The sequence below is a fragment of the Hippoglossus hippoglossus genome, chromosome 24, assembly GCF_009819705.1.
Source record: "Hippoglossus hippoglossus isolate fHipHip1 chromosome 24, fHipHip1.pri, whole genome shotgun sequence".
Lineage (NCBI taxonomy): Eukaryota > Metazoa > Chordata > Actinopteri > Pleuronectiformes > Pleuronectidae > Hippoglossus > Hippoglossus hippoglossus.
Genome location: NC_047174.1, coordinates 13,222,514 through 13,249,440, shown reverse-complemented (window position 1 = coordinate 13,249,440; position 26,927 = coordinate 13,222,514). Strand labels below are relative to the sequence as shown.

General features: G+C 41.1%; 3 protein-coding genes across 8 annotated transcripts; all 3 read right to left on the bottom strand.

The window, feature by feature from the left end:
- cipcb (CLOCK-interacting pacemaker b) lies at nucleotides 1–4,846 on the bottom strand. The gene is made up of 4 exons (XM_034579962.1): nucleotides 4,136–4,846; nucleotides 2,490–2,674; nucleotides 2,230–2,399; nucleotides 1–1,655 (listed from the first exon to the last, which is right to left on the bottom strand). The coding sequence occupies exons 2-4, from the start codon at nucleotides 2,596–2,598 to the stop codon at nucleotides 714–716; spliced, it is 1,221 nt and encodes a 406-aa protein (XP_034435853.1). The 5' UTR covers nucleotides 2,599–2,674; nucleotides 4,136–4,846; the 3' UTR covers nucleotides 1–713.
- Nucleotides 4,847–6,362: 1,516 nt separating this feature from the next.
- On the bottom strand, nucleotides 6,363–14,189 carry pgfa (placental growth factor a). 6 transcript variants are annotated; one of them, XM_034580342.1, is made up of 7 exons: nucleotides 14,004–14,185; nucleotides 11,160–11,193; nucleotides 10,890–11,086; nucleotides 10,718–10,794; nucleotides 10,250–10,279; nucleotides 10,103–10,171; nucleotides 6,363–6,532 (listed from the first exon to the last, which is right to left on the bottom strand). In XM_034580342.1, exons 1-7 carry the CDS (start codon nucleotides 14,076–14,078, stop codon nucleotides 6,508–6,510), a joined length of 507 nt encoding a protein of 168 aa, XP_034436233.1. In that variant the 5' UTR covers nucleotides 14,079–14,185; the 3' UTR covers nucleotides 6,363–6,507. The 6 variants fall into 6 exon arrangements, with proteins under 6 accessions (XP_034436233.1, XP_034436232.1, XP_034436231.1 ...); XM_034580341.1 differs by having other exon boundaries at nucleotides 10,103–10,174; nucleotides 14,004–14,184; XM_034580340.1 differs by having other exon boundaries at nucleotides 10,103–10,178; nucleotides 10,254–10,279; nucleotides 14,004–14,183.
- A 2,895-nt stretch (nucleotides 14,190–17,084) lies between these two features.
- On the bottom strand, nucleotides 17,085–25,470 carry actr10 (actin related protein 10). Its single transcript, XM_034580155.1, has 13 exons — nucleotides 25,267–25,470; nucleotides 24,021–24,093; nucleotides 23,847–23,929; nucleotides 23,509–23,617; nucleotides 22,587–22,694; nucleotides 22,196–22,263; nucleotides 21,951–22,030; nucleotides 21,143–21,178; nucleotides 20,398–20,477; nucleotides 20,220–20,293; nucleotides 19,943–20,024; nucleotides 18,507–18,708; nucleotides 17,085–18,132 (listed from the first exon to the last, which is right to left on the bottom strand). The coding sequence occupies exons 1-13, from the start codon at nucleotides 25,341–25,343 to the stop codon at nucleotides 17,951–17,953; spliced, it is 1,254 nt and encodes a 417-aa protein (XP_034436046.1). The 5' UTR covers nucleotides 25,344–25,470; the 3' UTR covers nucleotides 17,085–17,950.
- Nucleotides 25,471–26,927: the final 1,457 nt, after the last annotated feature.

The window sequence follows — 26,927 nt, the reverse complement described above, 5'->3', positions numbered from 1 at the left end:
CTGAATTTGTTTTTGACTTGTGCACTTTATGCCTCGGTGTTTTAATCAATCAAACTTTCAGATTCTGAGCCTCTGTTGTGCTTTTGATACATAGAAAAGGTTTTCTTTTTGTTCTTCCCTTCATACGTTAGATCCAATCCTCTCGTTTTGGGTCTTGATTGCCAATGAGACAAATAGTTCTGTGCAGCAGTTTCAGTGGAAGAGTTGTAATCAGGGTCAGTGTGCTGTGGTTCTTTCCTTTGATCCCTGACACATCCAGTCGACAGTTGGTGATCAAGCTTCATGCGAGCGGCTGACCATCACTCACTTTTTACATCTTTTCTCTTTCTACAAGTGTAACACATTAGACTGACCCCATCAGGTACAGCAAAGCTAAATTTGCAGGCAACTTTTAAAAGCTACACAGTATCATTCGTATAGATATTCTTGCAATGAGTTTGAGTGGGACTTTTATCAGAAGCTGTGTGGCCACAAAGAGTCTTCATCTGCATCAATTGTGTGAGGTCAGCTTGGTGTGTCAGAGCCCTTGGGCAGGCAGCAGCCAAAATGTAGGCCACAGCACACTGTCTGTGTGAGAGAATCTGGGGTGGGTATATATTGTGGAGCACATTACTTTCGGTCCATCTGTCTCTGCAACGCTGTGACGCCCCCCAACCCTGGCCTTCCCTTCCCCATCCCAGACTAAAGGTTCACTGTCTTGCACTAACCCAGGTTTAATCTGCCTTTAAGCTGGTCTGAGCAGCTCTCTCCCCCTCTGGCTCTCTGTCCTCCTCCTGAAGGCTGGCCTGCAGCTTAATACAGATGCTAGTGTCACCGCTCCGCAGGGCCTGAAAGAAGAGGTCTGTGTGTTCCTTCAGCCGGTCTAGGTCGTTCTGGGTGTGTCGGCTCTGCCTGAGGAGCTCCTTGGTACGAAGAGTAATGTCGAGCAGGCCAGATTTGTTTAGAATGTTGTAGGTGTTGCAGAAGCGCTTCCTCTTTGTATCAGCATCATTGTCACTTAGGTCACTTTCTTCCAGCATAATGGTCTCCTGGGCGTCCACCCGTGGAAAAGGGAGTGTCTGTTTTTTGGAATCTGTGGTCTGAGTGATCGAAAGGGAGGTGGTAAACTCTGATTGGCTGATGGCTGAGGAAGGCCTCTCCCTGGCAGGACTACTGTTGGCGCTGGATTCTGATGTAGGGAAAGAAAGTCGGTTCTGGAGACGGGAAGACACGGTGCTACGGACACCAGGAAGACTGGTAATGATCGAGTCAGAGCTACTAACACTACCACACACACTTCTTGGATGTTTTTCTCTTTGACAGTGTTCACGGTGGTTGGAGGTCAGACTGTTACCTCTCTTTGAATCCGTTGAGGAGGAAGAGGAATAAGAAGAAGAGGAGGAGGAGGAGGAAGGTGAAGACAAGGACGCAGTTCCTCTCCCTGAGGAAGAGGATTTGTCTCCGGGATGTGGTGCAATCTTGGGGTAGGATTTCAGGATTGGAAGATACTTCTTAGGGCGTTTGTGTCTGGAGGTGGTCTCTTTAGAGGCAGGGGAAGCTTGATGAGAGACCACAGGCTGGAGGAACACTACCTGAGGTTGCTGGACCACGGGCTGAACCACCTCCACAGCGGGACTAAAGCCCCAAGGCTTTAGAGCAGGAGGGTTGTTTTCAGGCTGTAAAGGCAACACAGTCAAAATGTAAAGCTTTCAAAACACATTCACAATTCCGAAACCAGCAATTATAAACTTTTACTCTATCCAGTAGCAAGAATTCCAACCATTTCCTGTTGATAATCTAAGTAACAGCTCCAGAACCACAATCAAATCCAACATATACGACAAATTAACACTAAACCGCATTACATAATCACCAAATAAAGTTTTGCTTTCATCTCTCTGTGTGGGCACTGAATTCACTTTTGCAAACCAGTGTCAGTATGCCTTTCTGATTTCATTATTGTCATAAAAACTGAATCTAATTGAGCCCTATGTACTTTTATATCTGTGTTGTTCAGCTAGTTGTCTTGAATCTTGTCTTTTTTAGTAACACATTCCTGGCAGCTGTGGGTGGATTGTGTAGCCACACATTCAAGTTAAACAAAGGCACCCTAACCAAAACTTCCCTGCTGTAAACAGCCAGATGGTAAAAGATTGAGGGTTGAAACTCTGGGCAGAAACAAAGCTAACTCATCCACACATAACATTAAACTCTGTGTTTATCTTTTAAGATTGATGTTTTGTTTTGTACCGGTTTCAGGAGGACATTGTTCATGATGATCATGCGAGAGAGGTTGGAGTAGGAGCCTCCTACCACAGCCACCCGAGAGCCAGACGCCTGTGGTCCCTGCTGCACAACAGGGCGGGGCGAATCCTCAGAGTCTGTGGTGTCCATAGTGCTCATATGCTCTGAGCTTGCATCTATAGACAAGGAAGTAAATTAACTGGGGTTAATTTGAGTGACACCTTAAAATGAAAGCACATAACAATGTGGCAAGAGAAAGTTCACACCTGAGAATCCAGAGTCCCTCTCCGAATCAGCACGGGAGCCTCCGGACTTCATGATGCGCGGTCTGCTCGCTGCCCTCGAGTGACTTTCTGCCTTCCTCTTGGTGCTCATCTCCTTTGTTGTAGTTGTTCCGACGACGTCCTTGGCTCGAAAAGCTCTCACAAAAACCACACCAGCCGATCAAAGGCTAAATTTGGGAATAAAAGAAGATTAATGAGACAGCTGTTTCATCTCGGTTACAAAATATGGGGCTTTGTACTGATACATAAACACTGAAAGGTGTTGACTTAGTTAAGTTAGGTCTGGGAAGCACATGTATATTCTAATGTATCAATGTCAACTTTATTTATGTTGCACATTTAAAACAACTTGGTTGACCAAAGTGCTTTACAAAGTAAAAGGTACAACAAGAAAACAGCCATACGCAATATATCAAATACTAATGACAATAAAATAAACTCTGCTGGGAGAACAACATTCTCAACTCGAAAAGAAGGCCAAAGAGAAGAGAGGTGTCCTTAACAAGGGGGGGGGGGGGGCGCAGATCTAATATGGAGTGGTAAGCTGTTCCACAAATTTGGGGGCGGCTACTGCAAAGGCTCGATCTACTTTGGTTACGAGCCTAGTTTTAGGCAAATCCAGGAGCAGCTGGGTGGCTGACCACAGCTCTCTAGGTAGAGTGTGAACATGTAGGAGTTCGACTACGTAATGTCGTTCCAGTCCATTAAGAGATTTAAAAATACATTTCAAATTGATCCTGTAACAAACAGGAAGCCAGTGGAGGGAGTGCAACACAGGTGTCATATGGTCCCTCTTTCTATGTCCTGTCAAGCTCAGTTAAATGCAATCCACACTTATACCTAGCCGGCTGTAGCATAACCAGCAGGAGACCCTTGATGTGGTTTTGGTGAGACTACACAGTATAAGAGTTTTGGGCCTTTTTGGTGTTGCACTTTGTAGACGGTGCCTACGGACTCGCCTCACAGCTGTACACAGAGACCAATGTTGTGTCCCCAGCTCGGCTCGTCTTGATGAAAATCGTCTTGAAGCCCGTTGTCTACCTTACTACGATGGGAAAGATGCGTTGTTTGTGTTTTTAAAAAACGTTTCACTTATGACTTATTGAACCGGGAAGTTCGAATCTGTGAACACGTCTCTAACTTTATGGAACTACAGAAGACACACGCCACCTCCTGGTGTGACTGTGGGCTTCATTTCTGACTTTACAACACAGTTCCGGTTGAACTTAGTGGACAAGCTCATCCTGCTAATATCAACCAGCTGAATATACAGCATCATTTTTCAAACAAACAAACAGCATTTATTTTACGCTGCACTACTTTTGTACGATCGTGGTATTTTGACACTGACAACAAAAGCTGTAGCAAACCCGGATGTTGAAGCTTTGCATTGTGTTAGGAAGTTAGCAAAATGGACCATGTACTTTTTGCTCTGCTACATTTCGGGGAATATTTTGGAGATGCTACATTGTGACATAGCTAATTCTAACTCAAAAAATAATGCAAACAATATGGACGTATAGTTAGCATTAGCACTTTGGTTAGCAGCGTTTGAATGCAAAGTAGCGTCACACAGAGGGAACCGAACCAGCAGGAGACACATCATAAACATGACAGGAAACACCTACATTGAAGTGAGCGCTGTTCCAACGACGCCGTGCTCAACAACCGAGGGGGTGTTAGCTTGTAGCCGGGGTCGAGGTGCTGCCTGCGTCCCGTCGACGCGTGTTCTTTTGGAGCTGGAACTCTGTGTTCCACGGTACTATACACGAGACACGCCGCCGCCCCTCCCCTGTCTGCGCGGTCAAATGCGGGCGCACGGCGGCTTCGGTCGCTGACGGCTGCGGTTTGATCGTCCTCCGATGGCGTCAACACGTTCAACAAGCTTCACCTCCAGCTCCTGCGCGGCGGTAGAAGCGCTGTTCCGGGGCAGCGTGTTCCTCGCAGCCGCCCGCCGTATTTGGAAGTCAGGGGCGTGGCTTAGTCTGGAGTAGCGCAGTCGTCACGCAGTCGGTCCGCTCCGCCCGCTGGATTCCGCGGCCTGTGATTGGCCGGCGGGCGGAGCCGCTGAAAAACGTGACCGCCGCCTGAACGTGCGGCAGCGTGAGGACATCGTGTTCACGGAGCAGCGCGTGTGTTTGCTTTGCTGTACAACACACACACCACCGACACACACCGCCGACACACACCGCCGGGGAACCCTGTGACGACAGGGTTCGAGCGCGATGTTCCGGGTTACATAACAGCCCGCTCGGCCCCACGGCCACCCTGAGCTGAGGAGGCAGTAAATAATAACAGTCAGGTCACAACGTGCTCACGTGCAGGTACGCAGACTGCGGTCAGGAGGAGGTGGGACGTGAATACAAGCCCAGAGAGACACCGTGACTGCTGAGGTTTCATGGTTATAAAGGTCCAGTGTGTGTAAGATTTAGGTGAAAGGATTTGAATATGAAATAATCCTGGTGTTTTCCCCAAGCGTGTTTCATCTAAATTGTACGAATTGTTGTTTTCTTTGCCCTAGAATGGGCCCTTTATGTTTAAATTTCAAATGTTTCTTGAAGAAATTGTACTTTCTTGATTCGTGTTGTCCTGGGTTTGTACCCTCATGGTTGAATGAACTTATTGGAAGTCGCTTTGGATAAAAGCGTCAGCTAAATGTAATGTAAATACTTTGTATTTACATCGGGAGAGGGTCCTCTGTACGGAGGCTGCCATGTTTTTTTTTTTTACAGTAGTTCAAACTGGGAACCTTTGAGTTTTTATGACAAATGAGGGCTACGACAGGTTCTCTTTCATTTTGGGAAGGGGAGTTGAGGGGTATTCAGCTGCAACATGCAACTTCACCACTAGATGTCACTAAATTCCACACACTGAACCTTTAACAATAATAAAGTTGTGAGGTGAAAAGGATCCAACACAATTGAAAACTGGCGACCACTTCTTAAAACGTAGCACATGAGTAGTATGGCGGCATTATATGCTTTTTCCGTTGTTTTTTTACATTTCAAGAAGTGGTCACCAGTTACTCCAATTGTATTGATTTGGCTGCAATGCTGTTTACCCCTGAAAAAAGTGTTTTGTGAAATTAAACACTTCACCCACCCCTCCATTGGCCTAGTGGTGAGTAGACAATGAGTGTATTTTCATTTTTAGGTGAATTATCCCTTGAAGCCTGATCATTTCAAAATACCATATTTTCAGGGTTTTCTCTTAAGTCTCACCTCATGTCTATCACCTCACAAGGCTGTGGGTGCAATACCAATCAATGGATAACAGTTACTCCTTGTGCTCTGTTGACAATGTGCTTACTACACAGCCCTGCCAGAAAGAGCGACCTCACACTCAATGTGGCCTCACATGTTACGGACCTTAATGGTCCGAAAATGCAAATGTAGATAACACAGAAACTCCTTATGTGTTTGAAGTGTGTTTTATTTTCTCAGTTTATCACGATCCCTGTTGAGACAAGAGTGGATTCATTGATCAGAACACACTTCTACAAAAATAGGACGCTACATATACATGGTCTCATAATATGACTTGTGACTGTAGCTTCGCGCCAGAAAAGAATAGGTTTTACGTCGAATATAACTACATGAGTCATTGCAGAAGGCACGAGGAGGGTCTGACACATTGATGTGACAGTTAATCAGTGAAAACTCAAGGTGGATGAAGACCGTCATCCTTCCGCCAAGTGATTGATAAGCTTGAAGCATTCCACCCATTATCTCTGCACAGATTATCTGTCTGTCACCCTATTGCTGTTTTTAAAAGCTCAAACAAAAGCAGCCACATTTTAAAAATCAAATATTGACATTGATTTCGGTCCATGTAAAATCAGCAGTCAGAGCCAAATGAGTGTAGATATACTGTTATTAAGCAAAAAGTAGAAAACAAAGTCATGACGTAAAGACAGGTGTTAAGATTCAATTCACAGATGTGCTTCAGATCGCCATGTTAAAGTCCGTCCTCCCAATGAAACTTTTGACAGAGGTGTGAATCAGTTGTTCTGAGGAAACTGGCACCTGGAAAGTCAACAATAAACAAGCAGGGACATTCAACAGGAGAGCATTTGAATAATTAAAATTTTAGAACAACATTTCTTAATTCGCTACAGTTTCATGTAGCTTGATCATTGCTGCCCTTGAGGGTTGTGGCCATTCAACGAGAAACAAGAACATGACAAAAGCACAAACCTGACACTGAGAACAAACTGGAAACTGATTATTAATGATAACATTTTCATTATGTGTTCTTAGTTAGACATTAAGAGGCAATCTGAATGGCTTGTTTTTAAAAAAAATTGAGAGATACTTGTTTCATGGCTTGTAGCAAAGATAAAAATACACCTCAGTCATTTCCCCCCATTCTGGATTCAGTAGTTCTCTACAGGTAATATTACACACAGTTCCAACATGCATGTGGCATTGAAGAGACCCATGTGCTAAAAAAAGAAGTCTCAGCAGTACCAAGTGATCTTTTTGACACCTACGAATGCATTACAGAAAAGGTCAACAGGGCACAGGCTCAGGGGCCCGTGGGGGTCAGGGGTCACTCGAGGATAGAGCATGTGTGTGAAGTGGTATTTCTCAGTGAAAAAGCAAAATGTCCTCCTGAAAACCCCAAATACAAGCTTAAATATTCAATCTCAAGTCATCACAAGAGGAACTCTGTTGTAGTTAAATGGTCACAGTGCAATGGTGCATCGCCGCACCGTCCACAGTTCTGTGTTTACTGTCTGGCTCTTTCCTATCAACGGGGAAATGTAGACACCAACACCACAAGACCGCCATCACAACAACTTCTAAAGAGCCTGTATGTGCCTCAGGTTACATGTAGGAAGTTAAACTCCACTTTAGTTTTTGTTGAGTACTCCTCTCATTGAATATTGTCTAGAAATTAAAAACCGTGTGGTCCGTTGACTGCTAAACACACGGTGGAGGGGTAATGAGATAATAAGCGTGTAGCACAAACTATGTGTTAGGAGCAGGAGTCGAGGCGAGGCACGGTGCGGCTGTTTAACCAGACGGCTTCCAGAACAACACGGCCACACAGGCTCTTCAATGATAACACACTTTTAACAGACTTTAACCTAAAGCAACCTTTACCCAGAATGACTCCGCAACAGGACACGGTGAAACCTGATCGTCACCACTCCAAGCAGTTGACCTAGTTGTCTCCAGATAGATCACATCTCCTTCAAATAACCCATTGTTGCTCGTTCCCCAAGGAGGAAAAGATTATGTGCTTCAATGCCTGAGTTGATAATAGGGTTCCTTAACGAATGGTTAAAGAATAGGACCTTATTTTTCAAATCTGTCTCAAAACAATACTTACATGCGCACATTGAAAGACTATTTAATTACACAGTGCCTGTAAATAGGTATTTTCATGGTGTGGTTACAAAGTTATGGGAAACAAAATTCCTCGTCTGTGCAAAAATGCATTGTGTATCCAGAGACAATGTTTCTGTGCTGAGTTGTGGTGAAGGGATCACAACACAAAGGAGAGATTTCTTAATAATAGGGCTAACCAGTCATATTATTATACTGTCAAAAAAATGCTTTTATCGCATGATGGCCGTGACTTTTATTATTTGTATCTTTATTATTATTATTTCTTTACTCTGATCTTTTGTGAATTCTATATTTTATTCTATTATTATTATTTTATTGTTGTAGAGCACTTTGTTACTTGTATTGAAAATTGCTATTCAAACAAAGTTATTATTATTATTATTATTATAATTATTACATAGATTTTTCTAACTGAGGCATTCAAATGAATTTTTTTGTCCCACATGTCCCTCATCACTTAGACTGGAATTGCATCAGCGTCTGTCCACACTAAGGCGATTATATTTGCAAACATCTCTTATTCTGTCGGTTTCACCCCCTTTGTCCAGATAAAAACAGTTTTTCTCACCGTAAAATTGAGTTTTTCCAAAAACGTGTTAATCTTAAAAATGTCAGCTTTGTGTTTCCACACAGGGGAAGTGAAGAAGGGTCTTTTTGCGGCCATTGTGGACAGGAGGGATGATGACACTGACCAAAAACCGTTTCAACATCCGTATGGGAATATGAGTGATGATGTAAGATCGACTTGAGAAAAGTCAACCTTTGGATTTCGGATGACACAGCTTCAATGCAGAATGATAAGAATTGATTCAACAGACTGCAGTGAATGAGGTTTCATGACCCACAAATCCCATAATGCAAATGGATAGCATTGTTTATGATGTTTACCTCAGAGACTATATATAAAGATGATCGACATGACTGCCCCCTAAAGGTGAAGCCAAGGCGTCCCAGTTTCCACCTAATGGCTGGCTGCAGTATGGGTCATAAACCCTCCTCCATGTTAGCAGATGGGACATTGACAAGTACAAGTCAAATACAATTTTCTCAAAGATGGTTTCTGTTATTTTACGTTGTTCTTATCACAGCGATGTTTGTTCAAATGTGCGTACCTCGGCAGCTTTCGTATCCAGGATTTTCTGGTTTCGTTTGTGTAAGGAAGTGGAGACATGTCCTTTATCTTTATACACAGTCTAAGATTTAACCGCACAGTTAAATCAAAACCCTTCAACTCCCACACCTCAAGTTTGTAACACAGAGTTTTCTGTTGTAGACATATCAACAGGGTTATTTTCAGAGTATTTACACAGCTTCCCCTTAAAACCACAAGAGACGTTCAAAAACTGTTTTCACAGACTAAGTAGTACTTACTTACTCACTGACAAGTAAACTGAGCTTCATGTGTGGCCTTATCAGTATTTATTTTGGGCGTCACGTCTTTTTCAAGCTTATCTTCACTGTACAATAATTCAATATTGGTTACACAACAATTTGAGAGGGAGAAAGAAAGGAAAGAGATTATTACAGAGAGATTACCTCTGACACATGCTGCTTTTGACCTTTTCCAAATACCAAACTCACTGCACATATAACTCTTGGTTCTGTCTGCAGAATGAAGACAAAACAGTTTGAGAGAAAAAAGTAAAGAAAGTTTTTGCTGTGGATGTAGCTGCAGTTGTAGTTTGGTCAGATTGAATTTTGAGGCCAGAGCAGAGCACTGCTGTTGTTGAAGTCACTCCAGTAAATAGATTTAATGTAAATTTGATTATATACACAGTGTTTGCAAGACTGTACTTGGCTTGTCTGCCTGATACAGTCAAGAATTTCACATAAACACACATAAGCAAATTGATGGGATTTATTTTAATCACTTATCTTAAAATGTCTTCCTCGTTTTAGTCGTTTTTTTCTGATTATGTGGATATATTTTTTCTAAGACTGAATTTGTACACATTCAGTCCTTGGTGTGAACCCTCAGCAGCCTTGGATTACTGTGCTACACACACTCTGTGGCCTCAGACAGAAGCACAAGCTCATCTTAAGTGGTCGGTGGATTACAGGCATGCCAGAGAGAAGAGCAGCACAGCAGACAACATATTGTTATATTTTTTAATCTCATCTGTCCTTGGTCGCCTGACAGAGTGAGGGGGGGGGGGGGGCAATGATAAACGTTACCATAAATGTCCAAACATTATGAAACTGTGTGTGAGCGCCACAGGGGAGCAATCCATCTCTTACTTGCCACAGCCGGTCTCTGTCTTCTTGAGTTTCCTCCGCCGAGGTTTACTCCTGAAGGACTCCTGGCTGCTGCTGTGGTGGAAGAGCCGATTGCAATGAGGATAATCATGTGTTCACGTCTGACAAATAAAATGTTCATCTACTGACCTTGTATAGTTTAGAAGTTTCTGACGGGCTCTAAAAACAAGGAGAAAAAACAGAAACAACTGAGTCATATAGATCTCAATTTGCATGTGATGTTTTTTTAAATAATTGGGAGACTGGGGACCGTTACAACAGGGGACAAACAAGTTAGAGTGATGTCACTCATACTAGGTAGGCCTATGCTACACATAAACTCAGTATTAATGAATAAACAAATAATACAATACTATCATTGTAGCCATAACCAAAAATATATTTCTTTAGTTTACGGTGCTTATTGAGACCAATAACAAAAGTTAAACACTGTATTTCTAATGTGTTTAATAACCCAGATGTGTGTTGCAGCTGTTCAAAGGGTTGGGGTCAGTTGGCAGATGTAAGTTGAATATAGAAAGGTTTGGTTGTTCAGTAACTGAGAGAAATGCAAAAAGTGTTGCAACCATCCCCACTCTCCTCCGATTGCTAATTTACCTGCAGTCACATTTCTGATGCTCCACAAATGTCAGCTCCACGTGGTCGCTGGATATCATCGGAGCAATTCTTATCATCTGAGAACCATAGGAAAGGAAAAACTGAACTAAGGACCACATATTTTATGTAAACAGGAAGATCTCCCTTTATGTGTTTCGAGATCTTTCTCCACCTGCACAGTGATGTTGCGTTCGAGGGTGGGATGACACTCCAGGTATTCGTCCCGACAGCAACCAGAGCATCGCCATAGTGACACACAAGCAGGCATGTAGATGTAGCCAACGACTCCAGGGAACTCCTGCTCCACATCCACCAGCTGCTCCATAGGGTGACACATGCTCTTCGCCATCACCTCCTCGAACATCATCCCTAGAGTGCCAGATGAGTATTAAGCCTTTCCATCATTTGCAACAGGAAGGGAAAGTCTGTTCAGAACATTTACCTCTGGGGGCCTTATTGTCTGGCGGAGGTGGAATCTGCAAAAATACATAGAAAAATAAAACGATTTGAAATCTGCAAAAGATACATAGAAAATGAATCCAAAATTATCTTAAATCTGCAAAAAATATATAGATAAATATATAAAAATAGATTTAAATCTGCAAAAAAAAATTCTCTCAAATTGGCAAAATACATAGAAAAATACATTCAATTTAAATTTACATCTGCAAAAATAAGAAAATTTGATTTTAAATTTGCAAAAATACATGGAAAAATAAGACAAAAATTATTAAAATCTGCAAAATTACATTGAAAAATTATAATTAATTGATTTTAAATCTGCAAAAATACGTAGAAAAAGAAGAATTAAAAAATATATATTAATTTAGTCAAAGCAATACAATCAACGCCAGATGAGGCTGTAGTGATAAAGAACCTGCAGGAAACTGACACAGTGAGTGGTTACAACAACAGTTGCAGAGTGCCATCTTGTGGTAGAGAAAAGATACTGCACACACATATGATCCAGTGAAAGCAGTGGTGCAGCATGGTGTGAGGGGTGTTACTTCTGAGCTGCTGTTTGCAGATCAGTACAAAAAAAGAAAAATGCAGTAAAATGAGACAGCCGACCACAAAAAGCACGTTGCTTTCTCAACACTGGAAGGGTCAGTATTACAAGAAGAAAATAAAAACCTTCAAAGAATGCAAAGAATAACAGCAAACAATAGCTGCTGCCTCCTCTCGTGGGAGTTCTACACACAATAAACACAGTTTAACACAAAGGCAGCTCTGAAGTTAGTCGTAACACAGAATGAACTTTGTTAGATTCTCACAACCCAGCCTCCAAACTCGCAACGTTCCCGGTTTTTTAAACAACAAATTGAGCAGAAATTGATGTTGATCTTGGCTCTCTCTCTCTCTCTCTCTCTCTCTCTCTCTCTCTCTCTCTCTCTCTCTCTTTTTTTTTCTTCTATCTCTTTTTGACTCCTCAACTCTCTCCTGTCTTCCTCTCAGTCTAGAAACTGTGGTGGAAACTTTCTAATTCCTAGGTTGGACAAAATGTATTTATTCTGGGATTTTTGTGAGTTCCACTATACTTCATGAGCATAAAACTGGCAGACACATCAACAATGGTGTGATGTGGAAATCCTTTCATGTTGGACATTACAAGCTCCATAACATTGTGTTCAAACTGATTGTTGGTTTGCTCAAGTGAACAAATACTGACAATTGTTGTCTCTTCTATTATTCTTCTTTTGTTCCTCCGATGTTGTAACTTACATGGAAATCCAAGACTTAGTTTTCTGATACAATGCTTCAGTCATAGGTTGGACCACAGGATTAAATGTGGGATAGTCATGTTTATTTCCATGCAGCTCTACTGTAGTTCTGCCAAATACAACACAAGCCCAGAGTCCTTCAACGTGATGCATCATCCGACAACAGGAGCAGATGTGATGTGAAGTTGGATATGATCAGCTTCATAACAATAACATTTCTGTGTCTATGACTGATTATTGGTTTGATAAAAATGAATGTGGAAAACCGATGTCTCTTCTCTCATTTTTCTTTTGTTCCTCCGACGTTGTAACTTACAGGAAGCTTCCAAAGGGAATGAAAGACATGAGATAGATATTTTTCCTACCTTAAGTTTCCTTTGTCATTCTCTTCCAAATGTTGGATGCATTATATCACATATGTTTATCTGATCATCTTGGATTTTAGTTTTTTGTGAAATGTATAACTTTCATTAAAGAGTGGCTGCAGGGGCACGACAAGCTGGACTCAGACCAGGATCCGAGTTCAGTGCGTGGTGATATTTGAGCTGTCATGCTTATATATTCCCAGTCTTTGTGCTTCTCTGTAAAGAACAAGTGCAGATTTCAATCCATGATCTGTTGCTGTGACTCAAATCTCCATAAAAAAACGTGTGGATCTATAAGAGGCCTTCTGGACTGCACCATGCATGAGAAACATCTAACGTTCTTCCACACTCATACATATTAGAACCACCTTTACAGTGTGTGTCTCCACACACCACAATGCATGGTCGCTGAGCAGTCGGCTTCCCGCTGAGTGATATGGCCTGACTGCGTCTGTCTCGCCCAGGGTCGGATCCCGTTATACAGTCAGAGGAAGCACCTGTGCACGAACCAGAGAACCAGATGTGGACCTTTACACCCTCCTCACATCTAAGGAAACAAGACCTGGAGCCACACAGTCTCCAAACCACCACCGCTGTCTCGTGTGAGGGAGGAAATCAATCATCTGAAATGATCACTTTGTGAAATTCAAAACTCACTGAGGTCTGCTATAGAGTAGATGCCGAGCTGGTCAACATGAAGTCTGCACCCTAGGTCTCTGTTATTTACTTATACAGTTACTGCCTCACATGCTTTGTTGCTTTACAATAGTTTAAGTGACCAACATGATGTTTGAGGTTAGAAGGCTGAACATACAGTTCACTTGTACATTTCTGTATCTGGATCAGTCACATGCATCACTGTAAACATGCAGATTGTCAAACCACTGAATTTAGATAGAATGTATAGGGTGGAGCGCAGCCAATCAGAGACAGAGACAGGAGCCCTAACGGGACTCCTCTTAAGTTCTGTGCTTCACGTGAACAAACTAATAGGAGTCACATTTGTAGAAAAGAAGAGACATCTATTAATTTTAAAAGCAGACAAACATATAACATATTATCAAATAAATACAATTTTAAAATATGTGTAAATATTTAAACATTAAATGGAAAATGTGTTTCCTCAAACACAATAAAGAAACACTCTATGTAAACATTACAAGTAAGGGGCAGGCTATGTGCTGGTGTTTGTTGAATTACCTGTGCATGTACCGTCAGCTGAACCAGGAGAACCAGAACAAGATGCGAGACTCCGGGGGAAATAAACTGCATCATCCTGGCTGGATGGAGAAGTGACCTCCTGTCTGGTCCGGTCAGTCAGAAAGAAGTGAAAGAGTGGGAAAAAGAGGAGAGAGAGAGAGAGAGAGAGAGAGAGAGAGAGAGAGAGAGAGAGAGACATAGGATATGCGCGCCGCTCCGCTGTGCGCAAGAGCCGAGCTGGGATGAAACAGCGCGCACACACATACAAGTTAATCAATATGAAACAATGGGAATATGAATTCAATAGAAGTTATGATGAAAACTCCCATAATCTGTCACGCACACACATATTTCTGTCCACGTGGGTTTACGGTTTGGACATACACAGATAATCATCTACCGATATAGATCGATAGTAATCAATAACCATCATAAGAGCCTGTACTTTATTACACATTATATACCTGGTGGTGATGGAAACTTAAAGGCAAACACGTGACTGGAACGTTGTAACTTTGTAATGTATTCAATTCTTCACTCTGGGTGTTTTAATGAAGTTTAGCCTTACTGTGGTTTCATGTGTAAACTATGTGATGACATATTGCGTCATAATCATAATCAGTTTACCAGGAGTCTGTTGGTATCTGTTCATTTTCACAATAACCAAATCTACTGGCCAACAGTTTAAACCTGATTTGGCTTTTGATTAAATTTACATCAAGTCTGTCTTTTGTCTGCTGGAGTGTTGTCATGAGGCAACACACACAGTGTGCACTCAAATGACCTGAGCAAGCCTAACCCATTCACACAAAGTACTGTAGACTTCCATATATCAGAGACATGAATAAAAACAAATGACCCTTGGAAGAAAAAGATGATTTGATGCCTGCTGTGGTGGATTGAATAGTTTTGAGTCAGTAAATACAATTTTATTCAGAATGAACATGAAGTTGCCTTATTCTGTTTGTCTGTCACACACAAAATTATTTCTGAATAGTCAGACATACTGATATACAGAAATAATCATCAATAGTCGACCAACAACCATATAATATGACATTCTGTACTATCGATATATATACAGAATCTTAAACTTTACAGCCTGCAAAAAGTCAGGAGAAAACATGTTGTGCTGTTATGGAACAAAAACGTGCAAACACGCTGGTAAGGTCTGTTAAGTGTTTGTGATCTTTAGTCCTGATGATGATACAGAAACACTGACTGGTGCTGCCCGACCTCCCTGGATCTCTGCACTAGCTGCCATCCCACAGCTGCTCTGGTTTCTCTCTGGATGGGGTTGCTAGTTGAAGCAGTTTGGCTTTTCTCCGGTGTTTATGCACAACTCTGGTCCTCGGAGCTCCGTGTGTTTAGATTTAGCACAGAGGCAGCAGCAAGACCTGAGGTTATCAGTACCGAGGCTGTTAGAAGAAGAGGAAAGTCTCCGCGGAGTTTTGTCGTGTTTGTGCACAATCCCAACTCACTGCTGACTGTGTATCTGGTGTGAGGGCTGCTTCTTGATTATGTTCACTTTCTAGAATGACCTACAGGTGCATCCACGCTACAGTTGTCCTCTTCTGATGCCACACAAACCATGGGTGCCCTTCCATTTATTAGGAGGGCTCAAATGTATTTTCACAGCCAGTGTTATTTACGGGATAATTGGGTTCTGGTGATCCACCGCTACGGAGGAGAAAACCAAGATGGGTGATGCCTTCCCTCTCAACAGATTAGCCTCTCGCTCTATTCAGGTTGATGATCAGCATCCTGCGATATTCCTGATGTTACAAGTACAGTACAAAACACAACAAATACAAACAGAGAGATGGGGGGAACGTAACTGTGAACCTTGCAAACTTAGATCTACCAGTCTCCATTTGATCTAATGCAAGATACATTTGATTTATACAGTCTCGTGTATAAATATGATCTCTGACAGATTTGAATGTGCAAGCTTTTTCTTTCCAGTTGGCGAACGCTCCTCACAGATGGGGACTCACCCAATTCCAGGGGAGTCCCCTTTCCCGCTCCGAGTCCCAGTCTGACAGCCGGAGGTCAGACGGACAGCTGCAGCTCTCTTGGTCTGGGAACCACACCGTCGCTCCAGTCCCAGTCCCCATCGAGGGAGGACGGGGGGTCTCCCTCAGCAGGAGCAGAGGCAGCAGGTGGGGCTGTGCAGCTCTACATCCTAAGATAGAGGCGAGGCCATGGCTGCCTTTAATTATATGATAAAGGAACAGTCTGAATAAGTCTGTGATAACTCAAACCAAATGTCCCTGTATCCAAAGTTAAGGAGGTCCGCACTGTGTGAAGTTAATCTTAGCGTTCATGACGCAGAAAGTGAATTTTCTATTCTAAACTCTGGAGTTGAAAGAGACTCCATAGATGGAAAAAAAAAGAAAGGGAAACAAGGTTATTTTTTCTACCACATTAACCTTTGTCCTTGAACCATCAACTGAGCACAGTTCATCACAAAATATGAATGTTTAAAAATATGATGACCATCTGACTGGACAGATAAGACAAGCACATACACAACCCTTTTACTATTAGGTCTTTGTTTCTCCTCCATTCAATGTTTATGGCTATTTTCCATTTCCCCAGAGTGTTTTTTGCCAGCATTGTGCTGCAGATGCATTGTGGGTACTGCTACTGGTTCCCAAGCCCACGGTAGCCGGGCTAAGAGACGAATGTGACCCAAAGGGCCAAACAGATGCAACTCCATTCTGGGATGGACGCACACAGCCGCACATACACACACAGAGTACACGAGGAGTGGGCTGAAAAAAGAACAACAGTCTTCATTGTGATGAAAGCAAATGTTTTATTTTGTTTGGTCACTGTTAACCTACCCTGTAGCTGTGAAGAGGGAATAGCTATTTTGACTGAAAGTGGTCATAACGCAAGTTTACACCAGAACATCTGACTACACCGTCTGGAGAGTGAGACACTGTATGTGCACTCATTTGTTGTTACTGTATTTACATTCAAAACGATGCTGGGAGCCTCTCAACACAAACCGCTGATGCTGTTCTGGCTGTTTCTTTAAGAAATATTTCTGGATAAAAATCAGTGAAATGCATGTCTGATTAAATTCTGAATATTTATTCGTTGAATTTGAGGGTTACAGGGCAACATGTCATTGTTTGAAAGGTGTTTTACAGTTTGTACACAACAATGATCAACACACACACAAGTGCTTCTGATTATTTAGCTGGATTAGACCTGTTTCTCTGGACAGAGCCTCTTGCTTGCTCTGATGCTGGAGCAGGACAATTTACACTTTAAACTTACTGTAACAAGTTGCTGATAACCGTGAGTAACTGTCTATGTGTGTGCAGGGCCTTTAACGGGATTAAATTACTTTACATTGGCAAGTGCAAATAAATAAATCAAACAGTTTTTTTTTTTGTTTCCTTTTTTTTTTTTCGAGTCAAGGGGTATTATCTTCAGAGTGAGATCTTCCCATTTGATGACATGACACTGGAATGTTTCTCTAGGGTTTAGTGACAACTTCAAACAGATGGAAAACTAAAACCTGACCTGGTTGTAGGGTTTTAAAACATTTCTGTTGAATATGATTCAACAGAAACCAGAACAAACTTGAGTGTGATTAAGAGTAAATACATACATCTTCACTGCCTTGCTCAATGAGACTTCAACAGAAGACTTGGCTGCATGCAGCACAAGGACAGTTTGAAACTTTAAAACTGTAATACTTCATGTAATCGCCTAAACCCCATTGGGTTCTGTCTGTCAAAAACCTCCTCATCTGACCATCAAACAGTCCACAATCACTGCACACAAAAACGTAGGTGTGACTACTGGACATTACAAACATGTAGAGCCGTTTGTGTATTTAACAAACTCACAAGATATTTGTTGAGATGTTACATTTAAAGATCTATTAGACAGAAGAGTACATTATTACAGTTATTTTGCAGAATGTTCTACTTCTCTGTGGAGAAGGCTCTCTTCATTAGTGGAGGAGGGGTCTTTCCTGCTTCAAACAGAGACTCGGGTGGAGGGGAGCTCAGGCAGCACCAGTCTGGGATGCGACCTGTTTGGTTGTAGTAGTCCCGTGACACCGACCTGCTCCCCAGGACGTCCTGAAGGGCCCCGAAGATCGCACCTGTTGAGCAGAGAGCGATAAGAGACAGATTTATAAATGATTCAAGAGAAGTCACAAGCAAAAACTTCTGACATTATGGATTTTTAAAGTGTGTTGAAGCAGAAGAAATATTTATTCACAATGATTATTGTTCAAGATTTTCTCTGACTGAAAGTCTTCCCACACTAGGTAGTGATGAATAAAATCAATAAAAAAAATTGAAGGTTACACAAGAGAGTGCATAACTCCGCCAAGGACCAACAGTCCCCTTATATAGCCAAGGAAAATGAAATCACACACAACGACAAATATCAGTCCCCTAAACATGCCAGATTTTTTATATCAAGATCCAAGAAATAATCTAGCAGCGGTAACAATAAAATCTCATATCTGACCTCCGAGCCAGGCGGTGCAGTTGGGCTTAGCAGGCGGAGCGTGTATTCGGAAGCTCTTGCTGGCCAGCACGTTGCTGTACTTGGGTTTCTCCACCAGGAGGCGTATTTCTGCCAGCAGACGGTGCAGGAAGCCAGGCAGCATGGCCGTGCCTCCGATCACCACCAGGTTCTCAGAGAGCACTTTACGGGTGTCAATGGGGCACTAAAGAAAAAAACACACCCACATTTACCAAATAAAATCACTTGCAGGAATCACTTTTTATTTTAAGGTGGGAATTGCAATGAAGAATGTGTCTTTTCCGTCTAGATCCCGTGTGTGTAGGTGAAAAGAAAAGATGGAATATTTATTGTATTCATTCATTTGACACCATTATTACATATCAGTGAAGAAAACCGTTAAGACAACCACAAACCACTTCACTCTGCCATATCAGTGGTGTCGGAGAAAAGATGGGGCGGGAGAACTACACTTTGTGGTTATCAGGACAGGTGCAGACTAAAACCTAATGTGATGGATGAGAGTCGCCGTGGATAGCGTTACTGCAGTGCTGCCCTCTGTGGGTAGAGCTCGCCTGAAGCCTCGGGGGAGCTGCTGAGCCGTGTTTCTGTACATCCTGAGCAGAGTCGTGCACATACTGCTGTTTCAGACTGTGAGATGGCTGCTGCTGCTGTACGGTTAGAGATTAATTAGGCTGCTGTCCTGGGCTGACTTCATCCCCACACGGAGAAAGAAGAAAGAAAAAAAGCTCCCAGATTCAGGGAATGGCCACAGCCGAGTGTCGCCATAGCAACTGCACTAAGTCAAACTGCGGGCTCAACTCCACGGGTGCATATTATGAAGAGGAAGGCTGTATTAGACTAAAATTTTGTCAGATTTTGCTGTTCAATAAGAATACTCCTGTAAACTGAGGGGTCTCCCATGGATGATAAAGATCTTCGACTTTCAGGGTACAGCTCTGATAGAGGGAGAGAGAAAAACATAGTTGCAGACCAGTGCAGTTGTTATTTTCCCACATGGTGGCGCCCATCTGTGTGTCCATGGTCCTGCTGGTCTTACAGTGAGTAGTGGTCAGGTGCATTGATCTTTGACCAACAAAACCCTGGTCTGAAGTCAATGGTGCAGCATTTCACTGTTATTTTAAAGCTGCAGATACTAAGGGGAAAGCGACATGGCACTATGATTGGTGTATTGCAAATGATGCCAGAAACAAACCCCTTGATTAATTTAGAGACTAAGTACAACAGTTCTGAATCTTGTGCCTGGCAGAGCAATGTTTTCTCCTGTTCTCTGTTAAACTAGTGGACATGAATTTGGACACGTCCTCAGTGCACTAGCAAATTGTTCTAAAAGTTGAAGTAGTTGAAAGGACAAGGACAAATATAACATCCTGCTGTCACGCATATCAATAACATACAGAATGAATCATTTTCTCTACCTTGACCAGAGCGTCAAGTATCAACGAGGCCACACTCTTCTCCTCGTTGTCCTGTTCAAACAAGATCTCCATCACAGAGTCCCTAAGAAAAAGAAGAGAAGAGTTCATGAGAACCTCTGAAGGAGATGTTCAGCAAAGACAAAAAAAATATCACATACACTCATTTTACTGAAGGGACATAAACCTAATGAGAAATTAAAACAAATTCAAACATAGCCCACACTAAAATATAGGAATAAGATGTAGGAGATTTAAAGCACATGTTATGACAAACTACCTGATTGACCCTTTAATGTGCAGGATTTTCTCCCCATCCAGTGGATAATCAACATCTGGAGGAGGAGCTGGACGCTACAAACACATAAAAAAGTTTTTCAGAAAATTACACCAATGAGTTCCTGAATACAAATAAACACCAGCTCACTGAGGGATCCTGTTAAAAACATGTCATTCACCTCTGCTGTTCCATCCAGGTTAAATTTGGCTTCTTGGATATTGAGTCCTCTCTGCATGTCACTGACAAAACATGTTCTCACTACAGGAAACAAAACAGAATCAGTGAGTAACGATAACAACTTAATTATGATTTAATACCAAATGACTAGAGGCCATGTTAATGACTGACAATATATTAAAAGGTTGTAAAGATACAAACTAGACACAAGTCCTAAATCAAAGCTTAAATTACATAATGTGGGATGTTGCACAATCCCCGCAAATTATGTATTTCATTCACACAATGAAACACACACGTAAATGAAAGAAATGAACCAAAAATGTGCTCCTTGTCCCAATCCACTGGTCATTCAATAAACAGCGAATAGTTTTAAAACAATTTAGCCACAGTTATGTGCAGGGAATCTTCTTGCAGACAGACACTAAATGAGACTAAACATGAAACTATTCTTGTGAAACCATAAAGGGCTGGAGCCTCCCCCAGTTTCCTGAAAACAGAGTAGCCTGTCTGCTTTGATTAAAGAGAACGAACATGAGTGATCCATGTGGTCAGTTTATTTGTTGACCTTCCTTATAATAATCCAGCGGGTGAATGGTGAAGACAGAGCAGAACAGTCACACATTTTGGTTGTCTTTTAAAAAATGCGGACATTGTTGGAAATAAAAAAAAAACATTGTGATCCCTCAGAGGAGTAAAATGAGAGGTGCCGCTCATAAAGACAAAAACATCTCAGTCAAACCAACCTTTGATATCCTCCACAGTCTCCTCCGGGATGGTCCCTGGGGAAAAGAAAAGAGACAAGTTTCTTCTGTCAACTTGTTTTCAAATCAGCCATTTCCCATTTTCCCCCCATTTCACTTCAGAGTTAGATTTATATCATGAGGCTGAATCAGCGTTTAAAGAAAGAATGAGCTCACACTGCAGCAAATAACTAGAATCGAGTCGGATTGCTTTGTGTAAAACAAATCCAGGTCATAAAAACTATGATTCTCCTGGGTGGGGGGGGAACCAACACTGTTGCAAAATAAGTTTTTCTGGGGTTATTTTGTTTTTATTGTCATTTGGACAACTTCAAATTCCTTACGGTTTGATTTTGTGCAACATATTTCCAGATTTAGGTTAATAACAGAGATCTCAGTCCAACTGAATTTATTTCAAAAACGCAGTTCTTTGAACAGAGTCCAGTCCAGTGAGTCAACCTGCTGTCGGTCTTAATTATTGATGCATGTATGAGTAGCTTCTCTCACTGTGCTGCAGCTGTGGATCTCACAGCTCAACACTATGATTCAGTATCAAGACAAAATGTGGACGGAAAACTCTAAAAGAGGCTGCAAGTGTATATATAATTCACAAATGGAGAAAGGGATTTACTCAAATGTCACACAGAAACAAGTTCCTCTTATGAATAGTCAATGATGCATAATGGGTCAAAGTCATGATATTGTGTTTTCATTCTAAGTAGTCAAACAAATGAGCTGTCCACATCAGAGCTACATGTTTGTCCGTTAAAAAGACAGAGACAGATGGTGTGTGGTGTTTTTCTCTAATTACCGATGATGGCTGGTACACTCTGCCCAGTGGCGGTGTCTGTGTCTACCGTGCACTGTTCCACGAGAAGGCCGTCTAATTCTCTACAATACAGACAGTTGTGGTTATGACAGGAAAGAAGCACAAAACGCTACATAACATTTTCAATCATCACACACACGAGAGTGATTGTTTCTATAAGTGTGTAAAAAGTAAAAGAGCAACATGCAAAGTCACTCTCTCCTCTTCAATCACTTCCAGCTACTTACTTGTGAATGGCTTTCCCTCCCAAAGGCAGAGCCTCCCAGGCTGGCAGAATGGGAGTGCACTCATACACCTGATTTTACAGTTAAGGTAAGACGTCAACCCCAAAGTAAATAATACAAAACAACATATTACATGTTGTTTTGAGTCTACAAATTCAGAAATAGTATATATAAAAAAGTTAAATATAAGAATACAGCTGCAATCTACCAATAGTAAGTTACACAAACAGCTGAGAGAGATGTAAAAAGATCTCTCGAGATTCATCAGAACTTATCAGACATGATGATAATATTAATCTGATATAATTTGTATCATGTACCGCCTGGTAACTGTTGTGGCTATTTCTGTTTGGGGTATTTCTTTAAGTCAGTAAGTCACAGATTACAAGGATACAGGCAGCACCAGTGTCTCTGTGTGGCCACAGTCCATCACCAGGCCAGAGTTGATGCCCAAAGTCATGATGGCCATAAGGTGACTTGGGGCAAACAGCACAGAGGGCACCTGAAACACAGAGTACAACCATATTCACTACATACTGCAGTTTCCTCTTATCATTAGGAACAGGATAAGGATAACAAAAGCTAAGCGTGTAGGATTTAGGAGGATCTATCGACAGGAATTGAGAATAATAATTTTCATTAGTGTATAATCACCCGAAACTAGGACTCATTGTTTTCATTCCCTCTGAGTGGTGGCAGGTCCTCTTTTACAGAGTCTGCCATGTTGTACCCCTTCTCTACAGTAGCCCAGAAAAGACAAACCAGCACTGACTCTATAGAGAACTGTTAATATTTACTACACACTTTTAAGGGCAAGGTGAGGGGTATTCAGATGGTTGCAATATACAACTTCACCACTAGATGCCTTTAATTCAAACACACTGAACCTTCAAGTTGAAAGAGTTTTGTAAAAACATTTGCGTGATTCTTCTGTTTCTGTCCTTTTCAACTTTTAAACTCTGTATAGACAAATAAAATAAATAACTATATGAGACTTAGATTTATGTGCATTTGAATATGATGTAACATCTAAATTATATTTTTATCACCTAATGAAATTTAATGCTCATAATTTAAAAACTGTTTTATAAACTGCACACACGTGGATTCTCAATATCTTAACATTAAAAAAATACTGTGGGTAATGGAGTTATTTTTCAGTTTACAATAAGAGTTTATTGAAAGTTATTAAAAGAAAATACCCTGGATGAAAATAAGTTTGGCACAAAAATAAAACAGAATATATGGCATATTAACACCTCGTCCAAACAAGATCTGTATATTTCATAAAAGACTGATGTGTTTGATTGCTGTACCTCAAACTGTTTGAAGAAAACCTTGGTGAGAGTCTCTCTGAAGTGAGAAGGGCAGAGGATGGACTCGATGATGACCACTCTTCTGTCGCGAGGGTTCACCAGCAGGTGTCTGGTTGAGACGGACAAGAGTGCAAACACTGATTTTAAGGAAAGTTGCATGTTCTGTATGAGGCATGTCTCACATGTTCGACCTTTTTAGGGCCAAAAACTACAATAATGTACAAATTCATCACTGTATTAGGACACAGTATGACTACAGAGCATGTTTTATTTGTTTCGTTGCCGTACACATATCTTAGTAACTTGATTATAATGAGTAACTAATGCAGGAGTCTCACCTGAAGTACAGTATGTGGATAAACTCTTTGAGTATGATATAAAGCTCTTCTGTGTTGATGTTGTACTGAACCACCTTGACAGCCTGAGAGAGAGAGAAAACCACACAACATATTAACATATTTTGCCGTTTCCTTCCAAATGATCACACTCAGTAACGCACAGCTGTGTCTCACCTGCTGCTGTCCTGGTTTCCGGATCTCGCTCGGAATTATGAACCTGGGCCCCGTTTCCCCTGCGAAGCCACATCTGGAAAGAAATACAGCTGTTAGCTGAGCTGCTGATATGCAGAGGATAACATTTGTGAACGTTCACTAACATATACTAGTTAGATTAACGCTCCAACACATACTACAATATAAAAATTGCTACTGAACTGCTCGCTAACCAAACAATTATAAACATGATGCACACCAACATTGCATGACTTTTTTTTTTAGTAATAAAGGCTAAAGTGCCGCTTAATCGTTTTATGAGAAGAAGAAAAAATTCTGTCAGTACAGTCGTCTCTATTATGAATAAAAGAAGAGAGCAGCTCTGTGTCAAATGTTGTGGGAAAGCCACTGCAGACAAAGACTCTTTATAGAGAACTTTCCTCTTGATCTTCATGTGATTTGCCTCGGGGCCACTTTCTCAACCTTACTAACTTGTAACCCACTTTGACTAAACTTGTATTAAAACAGCATTTAAACATGGCACTGAAACTATACTAACTGTGGGGAGAAAGGAAATGAGATTTTCATTATAGCAGTTATGGTAAATGTCATGTGCTCAATGTCAATCCCCCAAATGAGGGGAGATCTGTGAGGTACGATGACGAGTAAAGTGACTTATAGTCTCAGGCAATGATCAGATTAACATGTGCTAACATTAGCTCCATCTACTGTCGGTCACTTCACCAGAAGTCATGGTGAGGGGGAGATGTTCATCTCTCAGCCGACTAATAGCAGGAATGTGGCCTCAAAGCTAAACCCAAGAGTTGACGTTCCACTGGTCCAGTTACATGTTATGCATTCGATTTTAGCAACAATATAAAAAACATCTCAATACCTGTGACCTGAAAAAGATCAGCTTTAAAATAATTTATTGACAGAAAAATTGGTCGAATGCGAACATGCAGGATGTTCAGAAACTGCAGCTGCTCGTGATGCTCCTAACGTTGAGTACAGTTGTTTGTATTTTGCTCTCAGCTCTAACTTGACAGCAGCTAACACTAGCTGAATGTCCCAGTTAGCACTGGCTATGTGGCTCACTAGCTAACACCGCTGAAGCATTTACTACAAGTATGAACCATTTAGCATCATGTGTTATTTAGCTTTAGCTTGTGTATTAGAAATTACGGGTGGTTGAGAAATGAAACACAGAGCTGGGTTAGCAATTTGTGCAAAGCGCTAACAAGGCGTGCTAACGACTGACACTCACTTTGTGTACGCTGCTCCTAAATCAATGACGATCGCAGTCTTCTCTCCTCCGCTGCCCAACCCATCAAATAATGGCATTTTATTATTATGTTCGCCTCTGGGCGAAAAGAACGTGAGTTGCAAATCAACACCGACAGCCGCAAATCTGCATCCCAACAAAAATCTGTTGTCTTCCTGTTGGGTTGGGTTGGGTCTTCAGAAACGCAATGACGTCATGTATGAGCGCCTGATCAAAAAACAAATCCCAACAGCAAAAATATAAAACTGATTTTATAGAAATAATTTGAAAATTATCTTACCACCCCAAAAAGTATACAATCTATCTGACAGTTGATGCAATGGTATTAAAATAAAATGACAACAACTGGGTAACCCATTAATTTTATCAGGTACATTTTTATAGTTAAAAAAAACTATTCTGTGACACTTCCAAATAATGAGAAATTTGTTCTTACAGTAAGTCTGATAAAGGAGTTTTTTTTTAGGATGTTTTAATTGTTGTCTGTCATAAATATTGGGGACACATTTGGAAGAATGATCTTCCATCTGACACAGTGGTAAAGCCATGAATGCTGATGGTCTAACCTGGTGTAACCTCATTGTCCTGCCACATGGGGTCACTGCAACTTTTTCAGTCAACTCAAATCAAACTATACTGCTGTTTAGCCATGCTGTCTGTGGAAGGTCCTTGTTGAATGTATTAAACCTGTCGAGAGTTCAGTTTCATCATCATATCATTGTCTGTACGATCACATTACATCAGACCATGACCTCATCATTCAATTCAACAATTTGTTTGGGAGACAGTCTGGGATTGGCATACACTTCAGATCATGTAGTCGTACATTTAAAACTTAAAACAAATAAATATTATTAGTTGTGATTGTTACTGATTGATTATTCCTGCATGCACTTGCTTGAATACCAGGCTACTTTGAAATAAAATAATAACTTTACAGAGCAAAGAAATCAATTGAGAACAAATTCACAAAACTGTTTGTTTGTACCACAATATAACCTATTAACAAAAAAAAAGGACTGTAAAATCTCTATAGAGCTAAATTAATAATGGTAAGAACATGTTTTCTAACACAGAACTCTTTTACACCCTGCAGACCACATCAGGAACTTGAATATATCTCTGTTGACTCTCTTTTATTAAAGTTCACTCCATTAATTCTCTTTTTGTGCAGTTTGGATTCTCTATTGACAGAAAGATCTGAGATACACTTAACTTGCACGTGCAGGAATCAAAATTCTATTATAAACATTCAAACTTCAAAAACAACACTTGCTTGTTAATTTAACCAATAGTGAACAATTATGCACCTTGTGTATTATGTAGACAATTGACCACTTTTCAATTTTACATACAAAAAAATTCAACAATTCATGCAGATAAGCAAAGATTTTATTTTGTATTAATGTAATAAGTCTAATGTGAATATTACAATTGTAGTGGGAAAATCACATTAGGTGATTTGTTCATTTAAAAACAAGTTTTAAATATAATATCAGCTTAAGTCTCAGTCAAAGATATTTTCTTGGTGATTTATATATACACATATATATAAACTGCATGGTCTCCCTGCTCTTATTCAGTATGAGGAGCCTGAAGTGACCTTTGGGGAAAGACAACAACAACAACAATGAAGAAAAGAC